Raw genomic sequence first — 20,348 nt, 5'->3', positions numbered from 1 at the left:
TGGATTTGAATACAGGGCTTGGGTCTCTCCACATAGTTATGTCCACGGGATAAAACACAGCCCCTTTGCATTTATCTCCATCTAGCAATTGTGCGTCCCCTTTAAGATGCCACCCTGGGCCACTGCCTACATGGCCCTTATCAAAAACCGCTACTGCATTGCCAACAAAATATACTTTGTAAAAAGACATTAGAACAGCACCTGGGTTTTTATTTTCAACTTTGGAGTTCTAGCAGCTTATACCTGATTAAATCCTTAACAAACGTACAACTATACATCTATGAATATCTTAATTGAAAGTGACTTTTCACCCATTTTGATCTTTTTTTGATCAATATAAAATTGACAGTGACACGTCATTCTATGGGTAGCAAACTGTAGCCAAATTGAGTTGGTTTTACTATTAGCTTTTGTGTTTTTTTTTAATAAAATATCATTTTCTAAAGAGTGATTTAATCAGATTTATGTCTGAGCATACAGATGCCAGCGTATTTGCAAGTGTTTGATACAGGCTGGAAACCAATCCGAACACAAATAAACTGATAAACTTGGTCAAACAAAAAAATATTACAAGTCTCATAGCATAGCTAGATTGTTTCAGCTTCTCTGCGCTCTGAGGCATCTGGGATAGATTGTATTATGGAGGAATCAGTATTTCTTATGTTTTCTGGAAGAAACATGCACTGTATGCTGTTGATGGAAGCCAGTGGGATCATCCAGGCCGTTGGCAACAACTAATTTAAAAACTTAGCTCCTGGATGGTATGAAATTGACTATTTATAGTTCTTATAATACATATGATGAGATATGTGTACAACTTGTGCTGCCTCCATAACTTTTACAGGAGTGACATAATATACAATCAGAGATATTAAGCTTTACAAAAACAGACCTGAGAACAAAGATGACCTCTGCACTGCTCTGTCTTTAGAAACTGGATTTGACCGCATGTATTTGGACTACGATTGCTTGTTTTGTAAAGTGCCTTAACATTGGTGGTTGTTGTGAATTGCCAAATATGAATAAACTAGATCAGTGTAACCTGTTTTCAGTGCGTCGTAAAAATATTTAGATGAGTAAAACAACAGGCATGTATAGAAAATAATTTTTAAAAATCGTGCAAGACATCCTTATGTATTTCTAATGTCTAGATAATGGCTGCAGTTTCATATTTCTGCCCCTAGGTGGCCACCACGAACAGGGTTAAGCAGTGAGAAGGCAATACCTGCAGCGGCCGCGAGATGTCCTCATTTACTAAATTATGAGCAGCACCTCTACCCTGAGGTGGTTGGGCATATTAAAAATGTCTGATCTTACTTTATTTTATAAGTAAAAGGAAAAAAACAACGACGATTTCTAAGATGATACCCGAAAATTCATGTGATTTAATTAATCTGAACCTGAATGAACCACAATTATCATGCAGTGATCGTTTATTTCCCCAAACCTATACAAACAGCCAAATATCAATGTGACCAAGTTGTTGTTTGTATCTTTTTTTATTTAAATAAAAAAAATTACTTACATATTTGACGTATTTATTTAGAGTAAGGCAATTATTATCTGCTGACAATTAAAAAACAAACAAACTATCTTAACGGTGTCCAGGCTGACATGAACGGTCACGTGCGTGGCTTGTGCTGCCAGGAAAATCAGACGATCGCCGAGTAAGAAGAACAAGGGATATTCCGCCTTGCTCTGCTAAATTTCAACATAAATGACACGCGCGGAAGGGTGTGAACCCTTCAAAATAAAGTCCGTCTGAAAAGAATGCAGCGTTTACAATTTACACAGTTTAACGAGGATTCATTCGGCCTTTGAGATAATCAAATGCTGGAGCGTCTTCCTGTCGACAGCATCACTCGCAACCTTTTGGATGTGACTCTGAGTGACACCTGGATGACGTCACATTTATTTTCTCCTTTAAAATAAAAGTTTTGTTTTTCTTTTATTGGACGGAATTTGAATTGAAGGGTCTCACGTCCTTAAATTGACCGTTTTCAATTGAAAAAACAAGATGGTTACACAAACAAAACTAGCATCAGACTGTCTGGTGTTAGTCTAATGCATTTTTAGACTAACACAATTCAACTTAATTCAAACCAGATAGAAAAATGTAATTGTATTTTAAGTAGTTTTAGTGTGAAGTATCAGAATTATGAATATATTACAGTATGTAAAAATTATTCATAAAAACGAGCCGGGATTTCCCGTTTCCAACCACTCTTACGCCGCTTTCCAAAGTCAACTTGACACTCACAACATGGCGGTTCACTGGCGTATCCTTCCCCTCGTTCAATGTGTGGTTTTAAAGTGAAATTTTAGCCGGAAGTGACGTACCCTTCAACAGCTTGACTGCCCCAGCCGTTGACAGAACAATTCCGATTGTCTGGTTGCTTTCAACGACACCGAATTGGTTGAGAAATGGACAGCAAGGAACTGGGGAGGAGAGAAATCGTGAAATTCAATTTGAACTTTTGCTAACTTTAATCTTTTAGTGAAGCGTCGTCGTCACGCCGAAGGACGGCGCGTATAACATCCTCGCGCCAACCACTGAATGCCAAGGGACATTAATAAACATTAAGCGTCGTGAGCTAACAGTTAGCAGGCAGAAACACGACGGAGAGGACTGCGTTACTGTTTACCTCCTCCCAGCCGGTCACGCAGCCATAAAGGAGAACCCCCAAAGCCTGAAGCAGAGGTGAGTGCCATGTAAACAAATAGGCAGAAAAAAACAACAACCATCCCCCCCAGCATTTATTTCTATTTTAATCTTTTTTCTACCCCTGCTTGTTGTTTAGCGCGACTTCCCTAATTGCTAATTCTCTGTGTGTCTGCGGGGGTGACAGACGGACGCCGCAGTCGAGCAATGCGTATTATTATGTAATAAATCAGGATTAGCGGGTCTGGGGTGAGCTCGGAGCGGCAGGTTCATCCCCGTGCGCTTCCCGTTGCTTTTGTCTCCCGAGTCTGTCCCACGGTGAGTTCGGAGGTGAACAGTTCGAATTGCTTCTGCTTCTGTGCTTCACGTCCCTCCCTCCCTTCCAGTCTCATTGTCTCCCTACAGCCTCCCCAGTCCCAGTGTGCAGCTACCACTTTCACCCGGAGTACAAATCTGAGACTGATGGGGGGAGACCGCTTCCTGTTGCCTACCTGGTATCAGGTGGCAAATTGCTGCCTGACACCAGCCTGTGGTGAAACCTAGCTTCAGCCTTACCACACTGTTCCCCTTTAACTTGTCTGCATTTTATTACCTGTCAGGCACACATTTTAATGGGTTAAGTTGTGGTGAAGGATTATGTTTTATTTGATTCAATTTATCTAGGGCAACTAAATGCCTTCTGAAGTTACGTAAATTTAAATCTTGATGATGAAACAAAATGAATAAAGGTCAGTACTCCGAGAAATTAGTTGTTAGAGGCTGAAAAAGACTTGACACCGCGGTACAAAAACAATCTAAAACAGCCTGAGGTGGATCTCGGCAGTATGGCTTAATAAATAAAATTTCAGATATTTTTTTTAAACCAGATCCAATTTTTTTTCTCTTTTTATTTAATTTTTTTTTTAAATAAATGATAGAAAATATACAAAAAATGGCTCTTATTTTTGTCATTCCTTCTGTGATTTCACCAAAATTCAAAGTATAAAAAAAAAAGCACAACAAAAACTTTTGTACAAGATGGTCCCTTGTGAAAAAAAAAAAATCCAGATTATCCTCAAAACCGGAAAATTTTTATTTATTGTTATAATCAATTTATCACCCTGCCGTAGTCTATGATAAAATCATTTAGCTCAGAACATCTTCATGGCCTAGTCAAAGTCCAGGTAAATTTAACATTGAGACAGTTCAATCTGAATCAGGCTGAGCTAACTTGCTGAAAATGAATCAAATCCATCAACGTAAAAATTTTCCTTGTGGGAAAAAAGGAAATGTCACGGTAATTTAGATAAGAAGTTTCCACTGTTTTGCCCGTGCCCGACTCTTGTCTTTTGAAATCTTGTCGAACATTTCCATATTTACATTAGCTGCTTGTTTGCGCATGTAAAACCAAAACGGGTCATCCCAGAATGAACTTCTGTTTGTTGGCAGAGAGCAACAGAAGGGCACAAGAGCCCTTTTGCTCATTTGCAAGTTAAATGCATTTTCCACTCAGCCCTCGTCAGAGCCGCGGCGCCGCCCCGCTGCCGCACACTTAGCTTCGAATTTGAATCGAGTCTGCATTTTGGAGCAGCAGAGAAGCTGATGTTCGAAGAAAATGTTTCGCTGTGGTGTGAGTAAAAATGGGCTAACTAGAGAGGAAAGACAGCAGACGTGCTCACTTCCTTGAAGTGTTTCACCTTTTGAGGTCAGATGATGTCAAGTCATGAAGGAAGTTGGTTTTAGGAGTCTGGTTGCCATGGAAAATAGGTCTTCAGTGGAGTATTTACCTCTGGATGTGAACTTGCGTAACCGGAGCTGATTAATTATGCCGAGTGCCTGGCTTCCAGCCTCTTTTAAAGAGGCTGGAAAAGATGACGTGTGCAGAAATTTCACATAAGTAATTCTTTGCTGAATCAGTTGAATGTGCATGAATTTCATTTTTTTAGTAATGTCGTCCAAAAACTGGACGACAAAAGTTACATAATTTTATTGCAATAACTTCTGGGAGAATTTATCAGATACATTTGTTATTGTAACAGGGCCAGGTTGTCATGCTTGTATAAATAATCTCTTTTAGTATTTATTTATTAATAAGACCCGTTACTTGATTGCTGAGCTACAAGCCTCATGTGTGACTTGTGTGGACCTTTTTGTTCTTCCACAGAGGTCATCTGTTTGTGTAGCATCAGAAGGTGTGTTTACATGAACATCAATATTCAGATATGATCCAGATTAAGAGCTTACTCAAAATGACATGCAGTCAGGCGAAACAAGCATTTGCTGATCACCTTTGCCTGAAGGTCACATTCAGATCTTAGTGTCACGCTGTGTAGGGGGAATGCTATTATAAACCGTAAAGCAAAAATAAACTTGTTTTGGTTCAAAAGTTGCAACGCAACAACATTACATTATGCGTAACAGATTCACTAAATTAAATTACAATACCTTGCATGGAGTTCATGGAACTAGGGAAGCTAGGATCTCTGGACGCTGTCATTGTTTTGTAGAATGTAATGATCCTTTGCATTTGGTTGGCTGCCAAAATGTGGGACAGTCTGTTATCACATCAGATATAGATTTAGTGACCGAGACGCTTAAACACCCAGTAAGTGATAAGGAAAGTGATAAGGAAACAGAAGAATGAGATTAATGGGCCTCAGGAGCAAATCTCTGCTTTGTTGTGTTGTTGATGTGTCAACCCACATTTACCTATAACTGTACCTTTGTAATATTTCTCCTAATGTTTGAATACTTTATGCCAAAAATGACATTTTTGCTCGTGGTTAATTTCTTGACAGTTGAGAAATTAAAGTGCTGTCAGTTTTTACCATGATCAAACCAGTTTCTGTTGCAAATGTGTTATTCAAATGTTATTTCAGTGACTTTTTCTGTAAATTGACCTGAATGTAAAGTCAGGAAGACAAACAGAAACTGTAAAGCAATCTCACCAAACAAGCTAGTTCTTCTTGGGTGAGCTAGCTAGCTAACTGAAGAATTAGCTAGCTGGTTATTGGAGACGTAAAATTCCTGTGACATAATAGACTTTGAATGTGTTGTAGTAGATAAATTCTTGGTTAATTATGCTAGATAGAGAGATGTACTGTTATTTGAAATGTTTGTCCTAATATTCACACCTGATTCAAATGCAAAGAAGCTTTTTTCAGGATTTACTCAGGAGATAATTCAGTCATGTGACGCATAACGTGTGGGAGTAGTTTAAGAGCCAACAGGATCCAACGAGAAAACATCAGGGAAACGTTTTTGTCCTCAATCTTATATTTATGTTAAAAAAATATCTCCATCGGAGAAGAAGAAAACAACCCCTCAACAACAGACCTCGACTCCTCTGTCTCCATTTTTGCGTGGGTCGTAACTAAATCTTTGAGCTTATGAGGTTATCAAAATGCCAAGGCTGATGCGGCGGTCGAGGATAATCTCTCCTGCTGGGACGCTCAAGCCGCTGGCTTGTGTTTGGCTGATTGGATCCATTTGTCCTGGCAAATGCCAGATGTGCTCGAGGAGTTACTGCCTCGCGCTCCACGTCAACGTTGATTTCCCAGACAGCAGCACCCAAACCAGAGCACAGTTCAGCCTGTCTTTCCCCCAGTGACCACCTTTATTAGCCTCTCCACGCCCCGACCCCCTCTGAAAGGTTAGCGCAGCCACGCTGATGTAAACAGCTGCTTCAATCCCAATAAAACCAACCTTTCATCCCAGCGTCTCTTTGCTTTCAGCGGTTTTCATATGTCCAATGACGCTGAACAAACGGAGTGTTAATTAGCTCGGTTTCTAACGTACACCGTCTCACAGGGTGAAAGTAGAGGGGGTTTTTTTGGGCAGGTTAAAAAGCGTGGGCACTTAAAGTACCAGCGCATTAACTGGACTGTCCATCCTCGTTAGACTCTCAAAGCATTTCTGTGGCCAAATTTGAACCCCATGTTTCACTTGAACTGCTGTGGAGAAATGAAACCATCACATTCATTTCATTTTTGATAGAATATACAAATTGCTCCATAAAAATAGTAGCACACATATATTATCATTTCGAAATTATATTAATAAGATTCATTGAATTGATTTAATCTTTTTTGTGTGTGTGCAATATTTTCTTTGTGTGATATGCATTTGTTTTTCTTCGTTTTATTTCAGTGAACTTTTCTGTAAATTTTCTCTCTTTTTCTAAGTCCATATAGGCATGGGGAAATGTTTGGGCATCACCAGGAAATATTACTCAAAATCTCTCCAGCTGCTGCATTTTTACTGTTGCAGCAGCATAATTGTCCTCTCAAAGAACATAATTTTGTATCTTACGAAGCATTTCCTCATTGGTTTGACAAAATGCTTGAGATCAATATCTTTCTCAAACCCCCAGTTTCACTCTTAATTTACTATTTTCACTCCACAAGAGTTTTTATTATAACATTTAAAAGAGGTTTCTGTAACAAGATTCCTCTGGTCTTTAGTTGAGAAAGTGGCCCACAGCATCACAGGGTCTCCACCGTAGTTAACAGTAGTGAGGTGGTTTTCAATGGTATTCTTAAGGGTTGGGGACAAAACGACTGTGAAATCGCTAAAATCTGCCAAAACCTTTGACCCCTTCTAAAAACACTTGTAATTTCCTGTTTTAATAGTTCAAACAGATAAAGTACTTTAATATACACTAATACACACAATGGAAAATGTCTTGGCACAAACACAGAAGCTAAATTCTATAGTCTTTGCTCTTGGGGCCAAAGCCAATCAGTGGCAAAGAAAAAGAATGAATGGTGCTCTGGTATTGGCTGCTTTGTTTTAAGCAGTACTGAATCAAGAAGTTTCAGCTTCTTAAGTTGTGTTTACTTATGTATTTATTTCAAACAAAGCTGAAAATAGGTGGATGTGCTACAGATAATTTGGATTACAAAATCTGCAAATATGTAAATCTGAGAAAAGGTCGAAGGTCTGCTATATTAATCCTTTCTTCCAAGTCTACCCGGACTGGGGCCCCAAACTAGACTCATCTTCTAGTACAAAGATCCGGTTAAGTCGTAGCTTAGTTTAACTTACTTCATATCACAATTCTTAAAACTAAGCAATGTGGCAAAACCCCTTGTCCACTCTAAGGCAAAGTATAATGTAAAAAAAGAATTTCTTATGTTTTTCTTTTTTTTTCTTTTAATGTAGCATAATGCTGTTGTAAGAAAAGATGAATTTATCTGAAGGCTTCACTATGGGTGGCCAACAGATTTGTTTGCTTTATGTCATTAGCATTTCCTGCTTCCGTCCTTTCTTTTTTAAGAAGCATGTTTATTGTATTTTTGTTTCCTCGTTGCATTCCTCTGATCACTCTTTCACGTTCCCATTGACTTAAAGCTTCAATATGGAAATGAGGGAGGCCTTCTTTCAGAACCTATGATGGAATTCATGCAAAACATTGCGACAGAGACTGCATTGATTGCATTAAGGCTGCGAGAACTGCTTCAAAGCCACTTCTTTGCTTGTTGTTCTAGCTTTATTAAAAACCCAAAAGATTGCTCCATTTCACAGATTAAGAGATTGTGAGAACGGAAGTGGTCCCAGTGAAAATGAGAAGTTGCACTTTCAAGATTAGTTTTTCTTTATAGTGCTTATTTGCGAGGGGTTTGTGCATTGTGACTTAAGAAAAAAAAAATCATCTGTTGAGGCACTTTAACAGCGTCCCTTATTTGCATAATAAAAAAGGAAATGCCCGTGGGGACGTGAGAACGCATCTGAGGAACGCGAAAGAGACGCACAGAAATGAACATGCCTGAGTAAAGAAAGACGAGGGGAAATTGCAAGAAGGAAATTCAACACACAATCCACACATGCACTTTCATTAGCAAGAAGCCAGCACCAAAGGGCATTTATTGTGGCTTCATGAATGCACCGCTGCCAGATGGCGTCCGGTAGCCAATCACAACACTGACCAGATGTCAATAAACAAAGGCATTAGCTGACCTTTGCTGACTTAGAAAAAGGTCAAATTCATGGGTTTTCATGTCTTGAAAGTGGTCATTATGTTGGGCACACTCACAGTGAGGGGTGACGGGATGCCGTCGCGTATCCACTAGTTCCCTCTAGAGAATAGAGAAGTGTGCTGATGAACCTTGTCGCCGTAAGTCATTCAAAAACATGCCGCGTCACCATCCTCCCGCTAGTTCATGTCGTCATCTTCTTATGTGTGGCTGGAGCAACATGGACCCTGTCACTGAGTGAAGAAGACTCAAAGCAGCCATTTTCACCGTCACATAGGGGTTTGAATTGAAAGGAGAACATGTCAGGACATGTCTATTTGTGAGGCTCTTGTTAAATTTGCTCTTGTTGAGCTTTCCACCTCTCTGCCTGTCATTCAACGTGTTAGATTTGTGAATGTTGGCAGACTTAAGGGCAGGGTCTACATTCTTTAGGGAAGGCAGCTTTGTCTTTAGTCAACTATACATTTATTGTTTTATGTGGGAGAAAGTCCTTAGATGAAATGAGTTACAACCACATTTGATTTCTTCTTGGAATACATAAAGTATTGTTGAATTAAATTTAGTTTGACAGCTTTTCAAATATTTTTGAATGCGATGACAATATCTTATAAGCTTTTTAAGAGGGATGAGAATCTAGAATTTGTGTCCATTTTGGTATGCAAAATCTGTGCCTAATCGCCAATCCTTGATGGCTAGGCAAGGTTTGATGTTGTGTATTATTGTTATTATTATTATTATTATTATATTTTTAACTTTGAGCAGTTTGAGCACTTTATCCACTCTACGGCAAAGTATACACTGCTGCTCCTAACTCAGCTATTTAATATTATCAGATCAAACCAAGGGCAAGAACACAAAGGGTGGAGGCCCATTCATTGCTTAAAAGCTTCAAGGCTAAATCTCTGACTCACTTAGAAATGCAAAAAAAAATGACAGATTGACTCCCTATTTACCATTAGATTTTCAAACGAGAACGTTTTTTGCAGACGATATTTAATAAATTGGCGATGCACCGTACCAGCATCTGCTGCGAGTTCGGAGACCTGGTCGATTAAATGTTTTAGAGAACCTTGAACTCTGGTATATAGTTCAGGCTAAACAGGTTGCTCTTGTGTGTGTAGTCTCTAGGTAAGAAAAAAAAAGAAAAGAAAGCAAATTCTGCCTCTCAGAAGGATCCGGAACTACATTTGGAAAATCAAAGGCTGAAGAACGAAGAAGAGAAAAGCTTCTTAACAATTATTTATACAAGTTAAATTATTATAGCAGTGAGTCAGAGCCCAGCCTCACCTCTCCCAATGAAATCCTGTTTTGCAACATAGCTGTTTCATTGCTGCCAATGAAAACCACACTTTCACTCTACAGCTGTCCAATCTTAGTACATCGCAGATAAAATAGTTTAAAATAGTTTAATAGACAGTTTATTGTAAATAAGAAGTTGCAAGTGTAATATTTGGATGTGTTATGGGAGTATTTTGGTTTGTTCTGAATTGAAATTGTGGGAAAACAAACGACCCACCCAAATAAAGTTTCTGTGGGAAACGTAGGCAGGTGTGCCAAGCGCGGAATAATCCCACCCCACCTTCATACTGTGGACGTGTCAGACATTACACAAAGCTGTTTCCAAAAGGCAAATAAAACCAACAGGGGTGAATAAAAGCTGGATGGTGTTGTTTGAAATGGATCATAGCAATCCACTGGAGGAGCTATCTGAAAGAGAATGAGTTTCACTGAATCTAATGGCAGCAGTATCTTATTGTGTTATTCAGATATATGTTGGCACAAGTGCTTCTGTCAATAAAATCAGAGCCAGCTACTGTATTCAAACGTGGACACAGTAGTGCATGATTGTGTAGTGGAAGGAAAATGGCGCATCGTTTGAAACGGATTTTACAAATCAGTATCTGAAAAATGTTTTGGTGCGGCTTTGGGGTGAACAAATGTCCTTAGACTGACATTTGTTCCCATTCCACCTTCGATAATTGCTCTCTCTCATTCATAGATTTTTAATCGGTTTGAGGTTTGGACTTTGATTGAGCCATTCAAACATTTTGATCTAAACCAGAGCATCTCCAGCTGTATCTTTAGTGTTGTTGTCCTCTACGTTGCAGCATGGATGCAAACACACTGTGTTCCTATGACTCAGAAGTTGACTTAAGCAAACAGCCTTCTTTCAATAATGGCTTTCATCTTGGTAGGTTTTAGGTTAAGTGTCACGAGTGCTGATACAGTTTGAGTTCATAGCTGACTCATTGATTTTTATATATATATATATATATATTATATATATATATATATATATATATATAGATATATATCTCTCTCTCTCTCTATATATATATATATATATATAATATATATAGATAGATATATATATATATATATATATATATCTATATATATATATATATATATATATATATAGATATATATATCTCTCTCTCTATATATATATATATATATATATATATATATATATAGATATATATCTCTCTCTCTCTATATATATATATTTTTTTTTTGAAACCTCAGGAACTCTAGGTTCTGTTGGTGTTCTGCTGTGTTGCGTACTTATTGTCTCAGTCAGGCACCAGAGCGCTGTGCACAGCTGCAGCTCCTTTAGGATTGCACAATGCGTTGCTTTTGAAGAGTCTATTTGATACTGTGCGATAGCAAAGTGTTGTTTTGCTGGGCTCTTGTTCTGACACAGTTTGTGGTGTTTAGCAAGAGTTCATTTTGCAAGATGCTAGCACACGGTATCATGATGACTAAAGCCAGCGTGTGCTCAGCTTCTCCTTTGTCTGGTTGAACTCATCCCTTTGTTGTTTGGAGGATTTGATCATTGGAAATCAACCATAGTCACAGAGTGAGGTGTATTTTTCCAGGAAAATGTCCAAATACAGGTTATTAACAGTACCGTGCAAATGTAATGTATTTTGTAGAATAGTCATTTAAGAAGGTTGTGAAATAACTGTGTTTAACTCCATTTTTTATGGTTTACCACAAAGATCTATTTTGGTTTTCAACTTAATTGATTCCTTTATATTGAGACATGTTGTTGAAGGCAGCAAAAGAGGTGAACTTTCGCATGTAGTGACTCAAAACTGACATATCAATACATACACTTTTCAGCTTTTGATTTAGTAAATTTCAAGCCAAATTACATAATTTTACCTCCTTCAGAATTGTGCAGCATGTTACGTTTATCTGTTTCGAACTCCCATTGTGATATAAAGAAAAAACAAAACTTAAGAACATGTTTTGAGTCATCTCACTCAAAAACAGGTAAGATAAACATTTAATAACTGATATAAAACTGAACATTTACCACCAGGTTTACAACAGTAGATTGCCATTTTTACAACACTGGTGAAGTATGTACTGACTTAAACCCTTAGGCTACATTTGCTTCATCTCCACACCCGGCTGACTCACTGATTCATTCCTAAGTGGAGCATCAAATTAAATCTGTGTTTTAAGAGATAAAATTACATTACGATTAAGCTGTTGCGAAAGAATAGAATCAAATACGTCTTTTCTAAATTAAATTCGTAAGAGAGTTCTTTTGGCTGAATTTCTATCGTAGTCAGAATTACATTTTGAAAAGAAACTTGGTGAAATATTTATTTTTTTCAAATCCAGTTGATACTAGTTCAAAGCTTAGAAGCCATACGACATAAATTCTAGTTTATGTTGTGCAGTGCATTTGCAATATTTGTCTAATTAGTAGGTTTTTATGTGTTTTTCATCTTTTAAGCCTTACACTGCTGTATTTAGCTGTATTTGTCCAGTTCATTTTCCAACTGTGAAAATGAACTGGACAGCCGTAGACGTGTTTTGTCTGGTTGACTGGCCACATGCCTGAGTGTCCTTTTAAAGGGAAACCTGGTGTCTGTTTCCGTCATAATTTACCCTAATGGATCAGCTTAGCAGACGTAGTAAGCAAACAGCGTCTACTGTTCACATTTCATATGGTGACCTGGTAAGGGGAGGCGAAGCAAGTTTATTTGTGCCGCAGCCTTCATACACAATTATTTAAATTGCTTGACAGAAAAATAAAGGAACCGGGTTTAAAAGACAAATATTAAAATAATGATAATATTTTGGCATCACAAAATATAATATGTAAAAAAATATATATATATCTAAAATGTGATCAAAATAAATAGATCTATGACCCTTACAGGAAAGCAGTGGGAAACAGCAATGTTTTCAGCCCGGATTTAAAGGAGGCAACCGTTTCTGCAAATTTCAGGTTTAGGTGATTTTCTCCAAGAACTGAAAAAAAATTTTAGTCTGTGAACTGCAGTTATCAGTTAATCAACAACTATTTTAATAACCAGTTAATCGAGAGTGATTGTTTCAGTTCAAAGATGGTCCAAAGGCCCACACCGTGTCCTTCCGACTTTTCAAACCCCACCTGACCACTCTCATTAGTCCACATGTGGCATTTTCAACGAGTCGTAACAACACTTTTGCTATGCCTGTTGCTTTAATAAGAAGTGCAGCTGAGGTTTTACATGTGGGACACTCACACACACGCACACACACACACACACTTAGAGAGGGAGCTTTGCCTGCTGCTGCTCCTCCGCTGACACCGGCAGCCTTGCAGCAATTGCCTACATATCAGAGGAGGGTGAAAAACATGATGTCATCTCGAGGTTCCTCTACTTCCTCTGTTCGTGTGACTCCGGACATAATGGTGCTTTCCGCGGTCCGTGCTGTGTAAGGTAGGACCCCCCCACAGACCTCTCCCCTGTTGTTCTTTTCCACACGTGCTAGCTGCGCCGAACAGCCTCTGTTTTTATGTGCTCCGCTTTCTCATTAGAATTCCCTGTGTCTGCCTGGCATTGGCTCTCCGGTAGGTGATATCACAGTGTGTCTGTGACAGAACAAAAGATTGTCAAGCAGGGAAGTCGCATCCTGCTGTGGGATAGATGCTCTGCATGTCTCTGAATGGTGTGTGTTCGAGGGGCTGTCGTCCCGCTCTGCTTTAAGGTCATTCTCAGGTTACAGATAGATCACTGGTGACCTTTGTGTCTGTGCAACTCCTTCTGACGTCCTCAAACCCATCAGACGTTATCTTGGAAATGACTGCATAGTTGAGCTCAAATCCGTAGCCTCGTATCTCCCGTTTTTTTTTTCTTCCTGTTTTGCGAAAGGTATGGCAACACAAACACACATCTTGTATTCCACTGGAGCTGCATGCGTCATCCACATTTTCATTTTGCAGCGCTGTAGTTGAGCTGTCGTCTTGTTTGCTTTGTGATGTTCCCTTCGCTCTCTGTTCTGCGTGTTATCAGCCAACAGTCAGTTCAAATCTGAAGGACAGCCATTCTTTCTCTCATCACAGGAATGAACAGTGTGAGGTGTCCTTGACATCCTGTGAGCCCAGCGTTCTCCACCTGATCAGCATTTGCGTCCACAGATGTCTGAATCACATGATTTTTAAAGCATTTTTAATATGCAGGCTCATACTTATAGTCTTTTTATGTGGATGTCTAACAATAAATAATATGAACTTCACATTAGGGCTGGACAATAAATCAGTTACAATAAACACACGATCAATATCAATAGATAATACACGTGTTACAATATTCATGGAATATTCACTGAAGTCCGATCCAGCATTTTGGGAGATGTAGGCAGAGGAAAGGGTTTCTGTTCTCAACCTCTCACAGTGAGCTAAGCAAGGTTAGTGGCATCAACCAACTCGCTCTTTGGTTACCTAGCAACAATTTGTCGAGTGACTTGCGCAGCAGCAGTTTAAGGTTTCGCCACACCGTATCTCATGTTGAAAAGTGATTAAAACAGGGAAGGTCACACTGCCACTTTGGCATTATTTCAGATACATACTTCAAACCAAAGAAACTAATCAACAAATATCGATTTTGACTGGTATGAAACGCTTGTATCTTCACAAGTTTTTCAACCACATCGTCCAGCCAGATTTCACACACACAAAAAGAAAGACTTGATATCATCAATTATTCCTTCATTGAAAACAAAAATCTTGGTGATGAACCTTATGTCTTTGGAGAGCCTGAGTTTGATTCTTTAGTGTCATTTATTAGAGTACACACGTTTTGGAGAAATAGCATTGGCAAATACAAAGAATTTTAACACATTATTGGTGACACCTCATTCTCCAGCGTGGTCACACACTGCTGTGGGAAGGCCTAATCCGTTGTTGGACTGTGGTCTCTATGGTTACGTCTTTATGCGCAATTCATACATTTTTGCTGAAATCTTTTTGTTCTGGATGTTCAAACTGTTAATTTCATTATCAATTGAAATGAGCTCAATAATATAAATTCTGGTGATTAATATTTTTTGAAGGGCAATTTTGCTAAGAAAGACCACATAATCCATATTCAGCTTGGTTTCAGTTGTGTGTGGTTTATATTAACCTTTTTATTCATTGGTTTTGGTTGTCTTGTTTTATTTTGGACATTTAAAATGTTTTTCAGTCCATTGTGGAGTAGCCCTTCAGAATTAGTTGGAGTTTATAGATCTTTGAGAGAGCAAACTTGCATTATTATACCATGATCATTGTAGTACTCGATGTAATTCCTTTTGTCAATGAGGATTTAAAGAATCTAGTCGTCAGTAGGCCTTCTGCTACATAAAGATCTTATTAAAACATGCTCTGTTAATGTAGAGATAGCAAAGACTGGCTTTGTAAATTTGTTTTGGAATTATAATACAAAGCTTTTCTAAATTAGATTCAACCTTTTAAGCCAGGGGTATGTGTTGTTTTAATATTGTATCCCTAAAATGAATCCCCCTTTCTCTCTATTTTGGCTTCCTTTATGCAGAGTCAGAGTTTGTTCATTTAAAACCCCACTCGGGAATAAAGAGCAAACCTTATTCTTGTGGATATTCTTGAATCCTCTTTGCACTTGAAAGGCAGTCGTCTGTCCCTCAGGCTCGGTTGATTAATATTCCACTCTCTCTGACCTACATGGCTAAATTTTTCTTTAAAGATGTCTTTCCCCTGAGTACATCATCAAACTGGGACACTCAGAAGATTACATTGGACCAGCTCTTTTTCTAATCTTTGTCTTTTCATTACAGGACATTCATTGAAGCATTTACTCCTCAATTCTGACGAGATGAAATTTGTCATGAAGTTGCATATTTGCAACCATGAAAAGCATAACGTGCAGGTTGATAAAACCATAATGTTTAAGAGTAGGCCTCTATCATTTTGTTTTGATGTTTATTTTATTTCGATATGTAGAAGGAAACTTGGATAAAGTTTCATTTTCTGTGATGTTTCAGTTTTTCTAATCTTTGCAGGGTGTTTAAAACTTGACAGTCATAAGTTGATGTTAGTGAGACCCTAATTAGAAAAGGATGCTTTCCTTAATTGGACCATAATTCTGATCGTAATTAGGCCTTCCTTTGTGGTGTAATTGCTCTACAATGGTTGAGCTTAAAAACGCTCTCAACATTTTGGAAGCAGCTCTGTCACATCTGCCTCAAAGGAGAAACCCACCAGCCAACTGTTCTGTCTAAGTGGTTGACTCTCTGCTGGTTTCTACGGATTCCCTCAGTTTTCGTGTCCAACAGTGAGTCAGAGCTGTTGGCTCACTGAAGTCTGTGGGACAATTGAAACAAACTGATTGGTGCCAGCTTGTAGGCAGAAACGGACCAAGTGAACTTTTTGGAAGGGAGTCAGCACAGCAGATGTTAAGGAGAATTGATTGCTGCTGGTTCAGCCACCGCTTCCAGAGTGGTAAAAATTTAAACTGTTGTTCAGATCCGCAATGACGGCCAGTAACGATTATAATTCAAACCTCCAATAAAGCAGGAGTCACACTTCAACACGAACAACGCCACAAACCAAAAAGCCCAGCATGTTCCTCTAGCATGACTTCCTAAAAGAATATTTATTGCAGCGAATGTGGCGAATATATGCCTCCAAGTGGTTTTTATTAGGACACAGTGGATTACTAAAACCGTAGTGTTGCAAACAGCTACATTAAACAGATGTTGCGTGATTCAGGTAGAACAGCAGGGAAGTTATATGCTGATCATAGCGGTCGATTATTGCTCACATTTCGGAGCTATTTTGAAGCTCTGCACCTTCCAAAATGTACATCACAAGCACTTATAGAGGGCTGAAAACTGCAATTTTTTTCATTTGTCAGAAAAAAACACATGAAATAAAAAGATTTTTCTATTTGTGTATTTATTTGAAATTTGGGATCAGGGGTTTTTGATGCAGCAGATGCTTCTTTCAGACTTAAGCATTGGCCAATGGCATGTATATCTCAATTGTTTTAAATGGTGAATATATTTTTAGCAATCTGAGTCATGTGGGTATGTTTTGTAGACCCTTACTCATTGTTATATATTTACTTTGTGTGTCCAGCCAGCTAGCTATTCCACAGTGACCCAAATCTTCTTAGTGATTTTTAAAATTCATACACATTTGTATATGCAATATAAATGAATACAACGTTTAGGAGGATTTAACCTTCTAAACTTGAGAGTGTACTCTAAAGGCTTTAATTTGGACTTAAAACTAGATAGACATTTGTTTTATTGGATATGGTATCATTTTAACATCTTTACTCATTTTAATAAACTGTCTTGATGCTTGAAAATAACTAACCGAATTTTAGCTTCACAAAAAGGATGGAAAGTAATATAATGAATGGTAAGGCAGATTCCCAGGCTTTTGTTGAGGATAAGAGAGGATAAGAGAGCCTCATCTTTCAAATGCTGCTTTTCAGTACCTCCTTGTGATGTACAATCAGTGAGATATGACCTGAATTGCTGGGACAATTATGCTTTAATGCGGTTGAATGACTTTAAGGACATTCAGAGTTAATTGACAAATACATCAACTTTATGCAAACATTTTGCAGCGTTGACCTTTTCTTGTTTATACTGTCTGTAATTCTGGGTATCAATTTATTGGCCAAATTGTAACTGATGGTGACTAATTCTTTTCTATTTAGTGGTTTTAAGTTGATCACAGTTTCAAGAGCTGATCTTTGAGTTTGATGCTTGGGTTGTTGGAAGAAACGTGTCTTGACGGAGTGCGTCTTTCGACATGAATCTTCAAGTTTTCCCTGCAGATTGGCAACTAGATTTCTGTCTGGACTGAAAATGCTATTCTACGATCTAAAAATATTTTTTGACCTAATCTGTCGCATTGCCTGTATTTCCATCTACCTTATAACTGTACAGAATTGCAAATATGAAAATAGATTTGCTTAATGGAAACACACTAATAATACAAGTCATGCGATCAACTGGCGAAAAAAACAGAAGATAGTGCTGTATGTTTTTTAACGGCTTGTCACGTGAATGAACTTATTCACATGTGATTTTTATTGCATTAAAATCAGAAGTAATTTCTTAAAATGGTTCCTTGGACTGTTTAATTGCCTTGCCATTCATTACATCAGCCCTCTATACACAGTATGTAAAAATTGTCTGAAATTATGAGTGATTTTGGAGTTTTGTACAACTTTCTACATTTGCTTGGATTCGAGCGGTTAAAACGACAAGTCGTCATAAAGTTGAAGTTAATAAAGGTTAAAAGGTGTTATGCTCCAATGATTCTACTGGGAAGAAAGGTGAAAACAATGGGAAAAGATGCATTTGAGAGCATAAATTTTCCAGGACACACTGGGGAAGGCAGCTGGCAGTGATTCAGATCCTCCTCAGTGTGCTGTCGAAACAGGTCATTTATTAACGGGCTCCTAAAAGTTTGGCGCAAGCAAACTTTTAGGAGCGTGGAGAGCAGCTGTTTTACAAAGAACTAAAATCTTGACTATTTTTAAAAGCTCACTTTATTACAGGTATACCATGTAGTAAGACATACTTCTTCATCTCCACAGAGATGCAGTCATCAGCGCAGCACAGGCAGACTTGACTCTGGTTACAGACAAGCATGGAGTCCTCTTCTGAGTCCCAACTGGAGCCTGAGACAACTTTGGTAAGTCGCTCCACAATTTCATGGGAATACACCGTTAGACAGAGAAATATTTCGAGTTGTTTGGTAACTTTATGAAGAATCCACATCAACCTTTTGTTCTATAACTGACATGATCAAATAACGTTTGCTGTTCAGTGTCGGAAGGAGATGTCGAAATGTTGGACATCTTGCTTGTTGAACACCACATACAAAGTTTCTTGGGAAAAGAGAAAAACAGCATTAGTTGCTAATTAAAAATAAATAAATAAACAGCTGCTTAAATGTGTAAGTTGTGTTTGAGCTATGTTTAAGTATTAAAATCCAGTATGATCAAAAGCTTAAGAGGGTAAAACATAAGTATACTGAAGTACTGCGCGCTCTCACAGCCTGAAAAAATTGCAGATATATCGCAATGTATCTTACATAGCTTCTTCAAGATTTGTCATTGTCATTATGAAATTTTTTACTGATATGTTTAAAAGCCGATTTGAGTTAATACAGTCTGTAACACCACTCACAGCAGAGGCAATAGTTAGCATCACCTGTTAGCATTTCACATTCACCTTGCAGAGTTTGGTTCTGACTTGGCTGGAGTGAATGCAACCGATTTGAAAGTTATCCATTGCCACAAACCCATTTGCAAACACTTATGTGTTACTGAGATCAATAGTGCGTGATAATTTAACAAACTCTGGATTTTCTCTCTCTCTTTCACAGATAGTATCTCTGTTTAATGTTTTGGGTTCGCATCAGTGGCTTTCCAATGTTAATGCCACATTTGGAGTCAGCTTTGTCTTTAAGCCCATATTTACTTTGCAGTAGAGTGTAACCTTTCTGTATTTTGGTGGACAGAACAGACAATAAATTCCTATTTAAATTATGAGCCAACACTCCTCCCTCCCTGCGTTATTTACTTCTACACATTGATAGTGGTCTTTACTCAATCCCCTTGCTCTAGTGCTAAATTGGAGAAGCTTCCTGTTTCCTGCTGGTATCTGACATACTATCTTCTACTAGAGTGTGCCCTCTGAAAACTTAATAACTTGGCTAAGGTACAAATACTCTCAGTTTGCCACTGGCTTGTCTGGCTGACTGTGACAGACACATAGTTACACTTGTCTCAGAGCTTGTGTGGTGGAGGATGGCCTCTTTGCGTACAGATGATTAAAAGTCAGCCATGTCTGTTCAACATCCTCTTTCCAAAGAACAGAGATGGTGAATAAGCTGGAGACTAAAAATAAAAAAGGACATAGCAATCCACACTTTCTTGTTCTGCTCTTTGATGGAAAGTTAACACTTCCTGGTATTACTGCGCTCACAATACAAGCTGCAAAAGCTTGTATTGCCTATCTTTGAAAGGAAAACAATCATTCATTTCTTAATTTGTATGTCAATATTTTTCTTCTTTTTTTAGTCATTTATCTTTCTGGAGGCTTAATTAAATTTAGAGTTTTATTTTTTGCAAAGCATTGTATTTTCTAAAAGTACATGTGATCGTTTTAGATCTTGTTAACAAACTTACCAAACGTGGGGCAAGTTGTGAGAACATGTAAGCCCATATTTACATGTTCTGAATATAGAACATTTGTGTAGTTTTCATGAATTTCTTCCAAATTTCTTTTAACTAGAAAGCATTTGGATTTCATTCACTTCTTATCCAAAAGACTTATTGGGTTCTGCTCATGGGTTGAACACATCAGCCTTAAAAGTCAATGTCAGAACAAACTATTGGGGCTTTTAAGGTCAATAAAAATAAGGTCATTGTTACAAACATTGTTAGCAGACGATCCAA

General features: G+C 38.1%; 1 protein-coding gene across 4 annotated transcripts in view; it reads left to right on the top strand.

Annotated features, from left to right (window-relative positions):
• The first annotated feature begins 2,349 nt into the window (after positions 1–2,349).
• Positions 2,350–20,348, top strand: part of osbpl8 (oxysterol binding protein-like 8) — a 60,849-nt gene continuing 42,850 nt past the window's right edge. For 2 of the 4 annotated variants that reach the window (XM_055055509.1, XM_055055508.1), the window contains exons 1-2: positions 2,350–2,701; positions 18,480–18,577. In XM_055055509.1, the coding sequence (XP_054911484.1) occupies positions 18,533–18,577 (45 nt within the window). In that variant the 5' untranslated portion in view covers positions 2,350–2,701; positions 18,480–18,532. Of the gene's footprint in view, positions 2,702–18,474; positions 18,578–20,348 lie in introns of those variants that run through there. The other 2 variants (XM_055055513.1, XM_055055512.1) reach the window with 2 other exon arrangements.

The sequence above is a fragment of the Poeciliopsis prolifica genome, unplaced genomic scaffold (assembly GCF_027474105.1).
Source record: "Poeciliopsis prolifica strain line A6 unplaced genomic scaffold, Auburn_PproV2 SCAFFOLD042, whole genome shotgun sequence".
In the NCBI taxonomy this organism is placed as follows: domain Eukaryota; kingdom Metazoa; phylum Chordata; class Actinopteri; order Cyprinodontiformes; family Poeciliidae; genus Poeciliopsis; species Poeciliopsis prolifica.
The sequence above is the reverse complement of the archived record's forward strand: the minus strand, read 5'-3'. Positions and strand labels throughout refer to the sequence as shown.